This window comes from Ictidomys tridecemlineatus, unplaced genomic scaffold (genome assembly GCF_052094955.1).
Source record: "Ictidomys tridecemlineatus isolate mIctTri1 unplaced genomic scaffold, mIctTri1.hap1 Scaffold_307, whole genome shotgun sequence".
NCBI lineage: Eukaryota > Metazoa > Chordata > Mammalia > Rodentia > Sciuridae > Ictidomys > Ictidomys tridecemlineatus.
In genome coordinates, this window is record NW_027522381.1 from 236,262 (window position 1) to 249,558 (window position 13,297).

The window sequence follows — 13,297 nt, forward strand, 5'->3', positions numbered from 1 at the left end:
TACCAATGGCTCTAGTTGGATATGGGTAACTCAAACAGATCTCAAATGCTGAGTAAACTGGAGAAGCCATGGAAGACCATGGAGGACTTCCAATCTCCTGACCTACATTGATAACCCACTGCTGACTGCTGTGACCATGAGGAGCTGTTCACACAACTGCCTTGGCTGTCCTCCTGTCACCAGCTTGGACTGTCTGTTGAGCAAACATCTCACTGACAAGGTATATACCAGCAAGATAGACATTTGCTTAAAGGGGATATCCACAGTGACTTTCTGATGATCTTGATCTGTTTTCATTCCTACTGACACTAGCAGATTCTACAACAATGCAACTGTTCACAGACCAATATGTACCACAGAAGAAGTCATGAAAAAAAACTCAGAAACAAATCTTTCCAAACCACCATTGCCATTCCTGTTGGTAATTTATCTTTTTTACTAGTGCCAAGGAAAATGTTATCCTACTTCTGGTTGAAGCCAAATATCTTCATTCCGTTATTTAGACTTATCTCTTAAATCAGTGAAACTTTAATTCTATGCTAGAGAAATATCTTTTGGTAGAAATACCTTTGGACCCAATTCATTATAATCTGTTCACCCCTAGTAATTCTCTCTCTCTCCTGTTAGGTCTGATAAAGTTGATTTTAAAGTTGCATTTGATTGTACTTGTAAGTGACAGGATGTAGGTGACAGCTGTCATGAGCAGTAAGGCCCTTTAGGGTGCTAAGATACCATCAATCTTGGTTAAATAACTTTTCTGACCCAAAGATAGATTAAAACATAACTTTTCTTAATGAAGACTTCTTAGTCCAGGAAACAACCATTTATTGCCTAGCCTTGGTCTCTGTTTTTTGTTTCTGAAAGTAGGTTGCCTTTTGGACTTTTATCTATGTGAATTAGTTCAGAGCCTTCAGCATAGATTCCTTAATATTCCTTAATATCTTAATATTCCATAATATCTAAAATCATCCAAGTCATATGTTTATGGCTTTGTATGTGGTGTTTATTAGGGGGTGAAATTATATGGTTACTAACCTATTAAAACATTTCCACTTTATGTAGACCTCAGCAACTATTCACTTTTTAACCTCCAAAAGACTTTACAGTTAATATTGTCTCCCCCAACTTGGGTGGTAAGAGCTGAAAATATGGTATACAGTGTTGGCACATTTTCTATAACCCCATAGAACGCTTCTTTATCAAAATTAGTATGCAGCTTTTCATGGAGAATGTCTGCAGAAATTGTCCATCTTGGAACTTGCTTCAACTATCACTACAATGGAATTTTTACCATAATTAGGAAAAAACACAAGCATGATTGTGACATCTGTGGTATGTGTACCCAACTAGAGCTTTTCTCTTAACCAAGGAAGGAAGGGCATGAGTATATCTTTTATTTCACTTATATCTCACTGGGAAATTATGTTTTATACAAAACTTAAATGCTTACCCTTTCCCTGGAAGACCTTAAAGAGGAAAAACTCCCAGACCTCTCTGTCCTCTCAGAAGTGGCCAGGGGACAGGCAATACAACAGATCCAGGAAATATTTCATTAGAAAACTTGGTGGCTAAATAGAAACCTTCTCTGTTTTCAGTTTGTGCTCCTTCCCCTGTACCACCTGCAGAGAAACGCTGCTTGCTGCTCATTTGTTCTGGAATAGCCTGTCTGAATTATAGTAGCAGGGTCTTTGAATGACAAAAACAAAATACCTCATCTACCTGGCTGGGACATAATTAATGTCGGTTCAAGTTTTTGGAGATGTGTTCTGATAAAGACATCTAAAACTGTCTCTGTGGAAAATTAAATCAACTCAGATAATGCTACTAAAAAAATAAAAAAGGCCACCTGCCAAAGGCAGAGAACCGTAAGAAGAGGAAGGCCCAAGGACCTCTTGTCCTCCTGTTTTTAATTTTGTGATAGAGCAGCCATGTTGTGTTTGTGGGTCTGACATTGACTCCTTTGACAAATTCAAATCAGAGGTTGCGGATGCGTGATATATTTCTGAAGCAGTAGCATTCTAAGACCTGTTTTGTTGTTGTTGTTGTTGTTATGTTTTATTACACCCTGATGTACACATGCAGCTCAAACAAACCTTGACATAGTGAAAGCAAGGAATTAAGCACTTGCCCTATCTAATCTTAGAAAAAGAAAGGGAAAAACAACTAGCATTTTTTTTTCCCTCCATCGCTCCCAACACTCCTATTCAGTACCTCTCGGTACTCATTACTTACTTGGCATTAATGTGGATTTAGAATCTAATTTCAAAGGATTTCCTCCAGATGTAGTTCTGTGTTTATCAATAATGCAACCTTGGGAAATATTGTTCACGTAAAGCATTTAAAGGAAAACACCACAGCAACACAATTTATGTGTGCATGTATGTATGTGTGTGTGCTTGAGTGTGTGTGCTGTGTGTGTTTAAGTTCAAACAGTTTTGTCTCATAAATATGTAAATTCAGCCTGCCTGTTTTAGTATCCCTGAAGCAAACCTGAATATTGCTGCCTGTCTCATTAAATCAATGCACAAAGCTCAGTGAGGCACAAAGCACAGGTTTCTCCTGGCCACAGCTTCAAGAACTGGATGGCTTGCAACCCCCAATGCAAAATGAAGAAGCAGACGGCCTAGAAGAACCACTATCCAGAACCTTTTGTACAAGACACCAGCCTGACCCTGTTTTCTAGTCTCATTAACTCCAATATCAATTAAACAATAGATCCAGAGATTTAACAGGAAGGCTGTTGGTACATGTGAGGCAGATAGAAAAAATCAACTGACTATCAGGCCTCAGTCTTGATGTGAGAGGTACATCCACATGAGTAATTCAGAGCTAACTCAGTAGAGTTATTTGTATCACTGATTCCCAAGCCAGGCATCGGGAGTCATCAAGGAACCATTTAGAAATACAGAAGCCTGAGTCCAACCTTCCAGTAGTAGCACATAAACTAAAGGCATGACAGAAAAATTGCTGTTAAGGAAAATATATTTTTTATTTTGTTTTGGGTTTTTTTTTTTAATTTATTGAAACTTAAGATTGAACCCAGAAGTGCATTACCACTGAGCTACATCCCCAGCCCTTTTTATTCTTTATTTTGAGACTGGTTCTTGATAAATTGCTGAGGGTCTTGCTAAGTTGATTGAATTTGTGATCTTCCTGTTTCAGTTGAGTCACTGGGATTATAGGCATGCACCACTGAGCCCGACACAATATATTCTTTTAAAGTTTATACTAAGAAGGTTATTGCTTTAACTCTGAAGCCAATTGTGCTTTTACAAATATATACATAGTGATTAGTTTATTATTGTGCTTTTTTATTTTAACTATTATTTTGTTACAGAATTACTGTAATTGCTTAATATTTTATGCAAGATTACAAAATGCTGTTAATTATATATAGTTGGTTAAATATGTGCAAATTAAACTACTGCAATCTAAAATAACAAAATAAATTATGTTATGTTTAAACTAGGGACCCTAATGCAGAACTTTTTAAAAAGGTTCTCTTTTCCTCTGTGATATTTATTAAGTGGATCTTCTATTTTTCAAATTCCTAATAGTATTTATTCTGCATTTCAAGGACTGTTTAGATAGTATATATAACTGTATGGCAAATATGACTGACTTATGTCATTTTACACGTTATATCTTGTACCAATGAAAAATTATTTATGGGATAGAAGTAATAGCAATCTGACTTTTCCATGACTCTCTAAGAAAATAGCAAGCATAGTAGAAGCAAAAGCAAGGAAATCTAGTAGAAAAGACTAGACTGTGATCAAGTCACTCAGTTACAGTTCTTGCTCTGTCATTAACCATGTTACTTTAGGAAAGTAGCTTTCTTAGGGAGGCTCCCACATTTTCATCTATAAATAAGTACTTAGTGATCTAAGCCTTCATTAAGTTCCTTTCTAATATGGCAATTCTGTGTAGTTTCTAAATGTTAAAATAACCCAGCACTACACTAAGTAAGACATGATCCTGAACCACTTCCTAAATCTCCTGATGATTTCGTTTAGGTGAGTTAGAAGGAAAGAAAATGGATGTACTTCACAGAGCATGGTTCAAATGCACTTCAGAAAGGGCAACCCTGTTCTCATACTGTGGCTTTAATAATGGTTTTAAAAAGCATGCAGCTTATTTATATCTATTTCTAACCTTGCACTAGAATCTCAAAAAAAAGAAGGTTAATATATTATTATTCTAATTATTTTGCTTGGTGAGTAATAAACTCAGGTAAGCAAAGGAGGCCTAAAGAAAACTTCCACCTCTCACTTGTAAGATTAGTCTTTTGAGTATTCTAATGTACCTTGAAATCCCAGCAACAGGACTCTAAAATAGAGCACAGAGTCCAAAGGCTGACAACAAAAAATCACGATTTGATCCCTGCCCTACATTTTCATCATCTCCAGCCACACACTTTGTCACCCTAACCTTCTGTCTCAGTTCAGTCTACCTACAGAGCCTTTGTTCACACTGTGCTTACTGTCTGCAAGGCCTGCTCCCCCCATTCCAAGCTGCCAATTCCTATTCCGGCTCCGATATCCCTTGCTCTGTTATTGTCACCACCTCTCTCCCCTTTTTGTCTTCTCCTCCCATCTGGGTGAGGCACCCTCTGTCTGCCTTAACCTTCAGGGTGTACATGTGTTTTCATGCTTAGATACTGTGCTATAATCATAGGCCGACTGCTCCAGCCTCACCAGACTATGACTCCTTGGTGGTAGAGATTATTTCTTTTCTGTACAGCCAGTGCCCAACCCAAGCATAACTCTGTTGGACACTTATTAAATCTCAAGAGAAGGAATCAGTGACCCATATCTGTAAAAGACCTAATATCTCATCCAAGTAGACGTTTAGAATTAATTCCATCTCTGCCTTTTCCTGCCTCTTTCCCTCCACTCTTTACAGCCCCTGTTAGTCTTTGGCCACCATGTTTCTGGGCCCAAATCTGGAATCCACAATGTTACAAATTATCTGTCCAGTATTGTAATTGCTAACCACATGTCCATATTTAAAGAAATTAAAATTAAAAATTTAGTGCCATAGCCACCCTAGCCACATTTCAAGTGCTTTAATAGCCACAGTGACTGGTGGTTTCCATATTAGACAGTGCAGATAGAGAAGAGTTTCATCATCAGAGAGAATTCACTGGGAGCCTGAGGGTCCAAAGATACAATCTTTCCTCTAGCAAGACCAAGGAGCTAGAGAAAATGACATTGGAACTCAATCATTTTATCCTGAAAAAATATACTAGCAACCTATTAACCATTTGTGTACCTATGAAAAATAAAAATTGAAAGTGATTTTACTAATGCCATAATATATATAGACAAGAGATAGATACCCTCTAAATCTGATTTTATTCATTAATTATTGAAATGTACATTTCACTATATATATAAATTTATTTGCCTTGCTTTTATAACCTTCTTTAGAATCTGGGAAGATTATAGGGAATAAAGGATTTCCATTTTTATATTTTTCCTAGCTGTGTAAGGAAATTGTAAGTTAATTAATGGTGGTTTTAAAAAAAAAATCAGGCAAATTGCTTATCTCCAGGCACATTGAAAGCATTACCTCCATGGTGATTTTAATATTTTCCAAAATACATATTTGTCCTATGATTTCATTTGTCCTGTCACCTCTCCAATACAATTCTAACCAACACAAATTCAGAGCCAATTAAATGTTTGCTCAATAGAATATATGTGGGTTGTGTTTATATTAGGTATAATTATAAAGATTTCTCAGTGAAAGTATTTACCTCAGAAACTTAATTTCCTTTTTCTGAACTAACAGTAACTTGATAAATAACTTATTTTTTTCCTGGCCTTTCGGTATAATAACTTTTACGAATGTTACTACAAATAAACGTGCACCCTGGAACATTTATTTTGAGCCATAAATAAATAAATACCAGATAATGCCTGTGTGAATGGAGAATAATTGAACCAGAGCAGAGAGGGCTATGTCTACGTTTATTGAGACACATGATAATATAGCAGCGTAAGTGCAAATACATCTTGATTACGATCATATCAAAATGAAATTCATACAGTCCTGGAGACACAACAGGATTCCAATTTGCTTGGGGCCCAGGGGTTGTCTTTCTGTTTTATCCAAAAGGACAGGGTGTTTAAAAGCCTGTGCATCACAGGTGACAAAGAATAATTGTCTATCGCTGACCAAATCCTTTTTGCTCTAGAGCTTTTAGTCCTTTACCTTGAACTTGGTTGGGTGTGGAGATATAAAAGAAGTGTTGATGACACTGTGTGTTCAACCCTGGGAGACACATGATAGTGAGCAACCACTCCCATAGAAGAAAGTGCATAAAAAGTCAGATGCTTCATTGTCGTTTCTCTTTCCTTTTTCCTTTCCTATAGGAAGTGGTTTCAGATGAAAGGCATCAAGGTGGACAGCTACTGGAAGAACCAAAGTTGCCGCACTTCAAAGGGAATACCTTCAGTCTTCAGATCTCTGTCCTTGACATCCCTCCATTCCTCTGGAGAATTAAACCATTCACTGCATGCCAGGTACCCACCAAATGGGCTGCTCACAGAAACAGCTTTGCTGTAACTAGCGAGGGTGTCTCAAACAAGACCTGGTGATGGTCTTCTTGCTATTCCTCCTCCTTTAAAGTATAGATTTCATCTCATGACTGTCACAGAGATGTAGCAGTTTGCGCTACACACAAGGAATGAAACACATTGTCATAAATTCACAGGTTTCTAACAGGTGGGAAAAGAGGTGCCTACTTGTCAGGTAATGTGACATTTCTCCTCTCCTGTTTGAATTGTGCTCAGTATTAGGTCGGAGGTGGCAATTTAACAACTTAAAAGCGAGGTTTGTGTGTTGGCTTGTTTTTATGAAAATCAATCACTATGAGACCTGGCTTTAATCATATTTAGCAATGAATAAAGTACATGTCAGTGGCAGACATTTTCAGGATGATCATGATGAGTAACAGCTGTGGCACCTGAGAACAAGAGATGCTGTCATAGACAGGTGCTCACTGTCCAGTGAATTGGTCAAGATAATAAGAAATTCCAAGTGGAAAACCAAAGGCAGGATAATACCTCTATAGAGTCCTTTTAATTTATATATCAGTGTCCGTGTCTCTTAATAGTGGGTTGTTTTATTTTCTTTTAACATCATGGGATGACTCAGTCTCCCTGAATCATTTGTAGGGAGATTGAATCCCAGGCTTAGCATGAAAGCATCTCTTAACAACTTGTGATCCTGCCACAGTAATCTAAGAAAGTTCCCAGGGATAGTATTGCCATTGGAAACAGCTGCCTAGTTCGTCACAGTTTAAACCAGAGCCATCTGTGCTTCAGGGTACAGGACCTTTTCAGGACCTAGAAAAGCTTCTAGTGGCTTCACATGATGTGTAGACCTCTGTGGGGTTTTGTTTGAACTTTTCCACCCTTGCAATATTCATTGTTTAAAAAATGATACAGGCATACAGCTTGGGAGAATGAGTCAAGCCAACTCACCCAGAGAACTGCACTACACTGGTTAGAAAAAAGTTAAACCAACCTCCAACCCATCTGACTTCTGAAGTTTAGAAATTTCAGATACGACAAAGCTATGTTTTCCTATTAACTTTTTGAGCTTCCCATTCCTTGATAACTGCTCCCTCCCTGTACAGATTTATTGTATCCAAAGTAAAATCAACACCTCTCATGGCTGTAAACAGTTTAGGGGGATCACAGGGGAGTTGGCACATTCAGCAGATTTCCTACATAGACAGGTTTTCTATGCATAATTGTCTTCTTTATGACACGTCAGACTGGGGTGTCTTCGATTTCCAGTAAGCAGTGTTCAAGTTTCTAGTCTAAATTGAACTTCAGAGTATTGTTAAAACAAGTCCTCACAGTCATGCAGATTCCTCCATATTAATCTTTATAGGTTATGAGGGCCTCATTTCACTGGATCTAATACGAGTGACTCAGTCCAAAGTAACTATTAAGTTTAACGCTTGAAGATAAAAAATCAGATGAAAGAACCATTACCTTGCAGCAGCTCTTAAACAATAATTCCAGCACGAGGAACACCAAAAGAGAGCCCCAGGCAGAAGAGACTCAGGGAATGAGGTGGCTTCTGACCTCAGATGATGTAGCGGAGGCCAGACAAAGCCAAGGGGCATTGGTTCTCAAGGAAACCCAGCAGGCTTTGCTGCTGGGACGGGTTTGCTTGCACGGAGGCTGTGAACATGTACAAATATTTGCTTTTTGTAATTGAGCATAATTTGAAAGAATCTTGGAAGGCTGAGAAATAATTTGATTTTTTCTGCATCAGGAGAATTGCCTCTGAGGTTTCATTTTCACTTCATTTTTCTTACCCAAAATGGCTTTCTGCTCTGGCCCTCCTTTCTCATCAGCACCTAACCCACTGATTTCCTTGCATGTCATCACTGAAATCCCTCAGCTTATGGGCATGTGTATTGCACTTGGCTTAATGGTCAAACTATGTTTGCCCTGGGCATAGATGTCAGCACTTTGGGAGCAAGGCTTGTGTTCAGCTGCTGGAGCCTCTTGTAGAACATCATGCATGCTGACAAAACTGGCATGGAAACAGAGTGGATTTTCATTAGGACATAGTGGCCAGGAACTATCATTATATATCTGAACTCGCAATTTTGATTATATATTTGAACTTGCAAATTGCAAATTCAGAACTGTATTCTTGGGATCCCAGAGAGAGACTATGATGATAGAAAATCACACTTTTTCTGACATTTATGTTTAGGTCTGTCCCTCAACAGGTAAATATTCCTGCCATTCATCCAACTGAATGCATAGAAAACCTCTGGTACCATTCTGGTCTTCTTTCCATTTCTCTAACTTTGAATCATGAATCTAGGAATTGACATACAGTAATTGATATCCAAACCCCTCTCTTCCAAGATACTTTCCTGGTTTTTTTCTGGGAAAGCACAGACCTGGGAAACATCCAGTGCAGAGCAGGTTTATCTATTAGAAATCAACAAACTGGCTTACAAATGATTTTTAGAATAATGTAGGTTCAGACTGTGTCTCCAGCTATGTTATGAGGGTCTATCTGTCAAAAGGTAATGTAAATGAAAATCTCGTTGGCTTAGGTTCTGGAGGATACAAATTATGGAATTTCATGCCACAACCTCTTGCTTATGAAGCCAGAAATTGTGAGTAAAGGGAAAGGAAGGCCCCCGTGCGTTCTTCAGAGACCTGGGCAGTAGCACACACTGACCTTTAATCAGAGAAAAACAGGCTCACGGTGCTAGTCCCCCCAAATAATTTATTAGCCCCCATATTCCCCTCAGACTTTGGAACTCTGCCACAATGAGAGATATGCTGTTGCCCACCTATCCCTTTCCTTGCCCCCACAGAATCAGTACCCTCTGCTAGGAGGTGAACATCTATGCTCTCAATAGTTGACAGAGAGCTACTTAATCATGGCTTGCTTTATTCCTTGATGACTGTGTGGTGGGGAAGCTGTCATAAACAGTTTGCAATCAATTATTTATTTATTTGTTTTTTAAGTCCAACAAAACATCCAGTCGGGTTATCATATCCTAGGATAAAAGCAGCTGTCTTTTCAGCATGCTATGAATCTTGGAGAACTCAGTATCTGTCTCCTGCTAGGATATGATTTACATTCTCCCCATCTGCTGGGAACCTAATTATAATAGGAATCAAAATGAAAACATTTCCAGAATTATTTAAACACCCATAACTTTGCTATACTTTGTCCTCCATATTATATTACACATAATTCCTCTCAGCTCAGTGAACATGTTAGCGGTTTTGTTTTTGTATCTTGGGTGCCTTTTAAAAATAAATAAATAAATAAAGTGAAGATGATTGCCGTGAAAACACACTAATACAGTGCTTCTAACTCTATTATTTTTAAATGTTTTGTTGAGCACTATTGACAGCTGCTGCTCAAGTCAACAATAAAAAATATTACTTCAATACTGTCTTAAAATCAGATTTTAAAAATTTTTTGATTGTGTACAGTGGCATGGAAATAATAAAGAGGGGTGTATGTGTGTGTGTGTGTGTGTGTGTGTGTGTGTGTGTACAGATTTTCCTGTTTTTTCTGCAAGAAAATATTATTTCCACAGTAGACATTATATTCCTATCTTTCTTTTAGTGTTTTCAGGAGAAAATATAGGAAATTTAGCAAATAATACCAGAGAAGATACTTTAAGTAAGTGGCCAGTACCTTTTTTTTTTTTTTTTTTTTTTAAGAAAAGTAAGCATTACCAAGGATTCAAACCCACTATAGAAAATGCAACTTTGCTTAAGGGCTGGACTTTGAGCTTATCTCTCTCTAGCCCTCAAGTCCAAGGGCTTATGTTATACTGTAATTATTTAATTATTTAAATTTTCAATTTTAGAAAATAAAAATGTCCCCAGTTAGTTAAGAGCACTTGATCACCTCTGATCTCTGTGTTATAGTTACTTTCATTGAAAGGGATGATGCAAAGTCACTCTACAAGAATTTATTGGTGCCAGGTGCTGTGGTGCACACCTCTAACCCCAGTGACTTTGAGGCTGAGACAGGAAAATTGCAAATTCCGAGCCAGCCTCAGCAACTTAGTGAGGCCAGAAGCAATTTAGCAAGACCCTATGTCTAAATAAAATTTAAAAAGGGCTGGAAATGTGTCTCAGTGGCTAAGGGCCCCTGGGTTCAATGCCCATATCAAAAAATGAAAAAAACTAAAAGAATTTATTGGTTTGGAGAAGAGAGTCCATTTGAGAACTAGCCACAATGAGAATGGAGAAAGAAAACACAGGGCAAAAGATGAGGAGGCCCTAGGAGGTCAGGCAGGAGATGAGGGTTAACACATCAGGCATCCAGAAGCCACTGGAATCCCCCCAGACAAAGAAATGATGGCATGAAAGCAGAGTTCTTAGGTGATGTGATCATTGTCTCCTGCCCATGATTAAAGGAAAGAGAGCATCCACAGTGCTGCCCTGCAGAATGCCAACCAAGCCCTTCCTGAAGAATGGTGAGTAGGTTACTGCAGTTAGCTATTAATGAGGTGTAATGAAGAAAGGAAAAACTGAAGAGTGGCTGTGGGAGAGAGACGGCGATGATTAATTTTCAAAAGGTAAAGTTGGCAGAGAAGTCAAGGCCAAATAAAATTATTTTGAGTGCTTATCCTTTAATGCCAGGAATTGATGATAATGAGATAAATATCAGAGATGTAGTTATTAGAGCCCTCCTCAGAGGGATGGCACTTGGGCATCTCTGAGCAGATGGGATTTCGGTGGAGTGAGAAGACAGGAGGCTGAGATGTGAAGTAGGAATTGGCCATGATTAGCCATGGGTTACAAAGTGGAAAGAGACTCAGGAGGAGAAGCAGGGAAAGAGACAGGTTAGATGGCAAGGAGAAATGATATCACTTGTGCTTATAGAGTGGGTCCCGGTGAAATGTCATTTTTGAGTGTCTTAGGGAAAATGACTTTCTCTAAAGATTACCAGGAAGCCCCACTGGTCAGAAGTGCCCTCTGTTGCCCTGTCTACTGCCAGGAGGGAAAGAGAAGAGATCAGAAATAAAACTTTCTATATTAAGAGAATATGGGCAAGAGGTGCCAATGGACCTGGGCCATCTTGCCAGTGCTACAAGCAAGGTTTGGTGCACCTGAAAGCTTCCTCAGTGACCCTTAGCTCAGAGGCTCCCCAGCATTTCCCTCAAATAAACCCACAGTGGGGTGTTTTTCAGTATTGCCCACTTCTAGGAGAACTTCAGATCCACTGGAGCTTCATTAGAAAATCATTTTGGTCAAGAAGTCAGAAAGCATTCAAGATATTTCAACTAAGACATTTAATCAAGGGATTTAGATGCTTAAAACAAAACAAAACAAACATTGAAGAGCCCAAGGAGTTGAGGATAGAGAAAGCCACTAGTGATATTAGGAAGCCAACAAGTTGGAGAATTTGAGGAAGCAAGAGCACTAAACCAGATGGTTCTGGAGGGAATGTCCACATGCCCCTGCAAGCCTCAGCACGCTGCCTGCTGGTGCCCTGAGCCCTGCCTGCTGAGGTCAGGGGAGCAGTGAAGGCTTTTGTGCCCCCTCTCCCTTCTACGTCAAACATGAGGGCCTCTCCTTAGCAGAATGTGAAGTCTTTGAGAGCAAGGGGATGTATAAAATGTAGTTTTTAGACTTCCAGCCCCTGCTGGGTAGAGAATTGAAAAATGTTAAGAATAGGGTTGCATAGCTCCAGCCCATGTCTCACATGGGAATAAAGTCAAGGACATGCTATAAGATGTCACACCTGCCAGGCACAGTGGGGCATGTCTATAGTTCTGGTGGTTTGGGAGCCTGAGGCCAGAGGACAGCAAGTTCAAAGCCAGCCTTAGCAATTTTTAGTGAGGCCCTAAGCAACTTAGTGAGACCATGTCTCAAAATGAAAAAGGACTCGGAATGTGGCTCAGTGAACACAAATGCCCCTGTTCTCAATCCCTGGTACCAAAATGAAATAAAATATCATACCTGTAGTCCTTCTCTGAGTTCTCGACTTCACTTTTTAAGACAAACTTCACTACCTTCCCTTTGGTTAAGTGTTAGGAGCAAATGAAACAAAACCCACAAAATTCTTATGTTCATTGCTGAGATGTGTGGCAACAGTGAAGGTTAGATTTTTTGTTATCTCCTGGTTCCTGCAGATGGCTCTTAGTGCATTATTAAATATTGTATCATTAAATACAGTAATCAGAAATCCATCTCTCCTTGCCTGTTCCCTCTGGATATATCCAAAACCAGGACTTGTGAGACATTTTGTGGAGAAAATTAGGAAGCAAGTTGACATAAAACAAGTGTACACATTAGAACTCAGAAGTAAGGAGGTAACTCATAGTTCCTGAAAGTGAATAGACTAAATTTTAATCATGGCCTTTGGTCTTATAACACATGCCAGCTTCATCACCAGTCACACTTCATACTTGATACATCTTTTGCCACCTTTCAGTTTTAGTTGTACAGAAAATATTTTTAGCAACAAATGAGCAAATTAATGAGATGAGAAACAGAAAAAAAAAAGTGAGAATGAAGATTACCAAAGACTAGGCATACATGGTCATTGCCATGGGCATTCATGGTTCTCCATCATATTTGGTGCAGGAAGGAGAGAGTTTTCAGTACAGGAAAAAAACATGGCAGACATTATAAAGTAACATGCCTTAGTATGTGGTGGCATGTACTGGCTACTATTAGGAAAAAGAAATAATCTCCCTCCTGATTTAGTAAAAATTACTCTTACCTCTCAAATGTCTACAAGTCCCTTGAGAGTGGGGACCAAACCTAAT

General features: G+C 38.8%; 1 protein-coding gene across 1 annotated transcript in view; it reads left to right on the plus strand.

The window, feature by feature from the left end:
* LOC110597350 (netrin receptor UNC5D-like) overlaps window positions 1–13,297 on the plus strand; it is a 116,072-nt gene that overhangs the window by 79,387 nt on the left and 23,388 nt on the right. Inside the window, exon 5 of the mRNA XM_078036328.1 lies at window positions 6,381–6,530. Coding sequence (XP_077892454.1) covers window positions 6,381–6,530 — 150 coding nt within the window. The remainder of the gene's footprint in view (window positions 1–6,380; window positions 6,531–13,297) is intronic.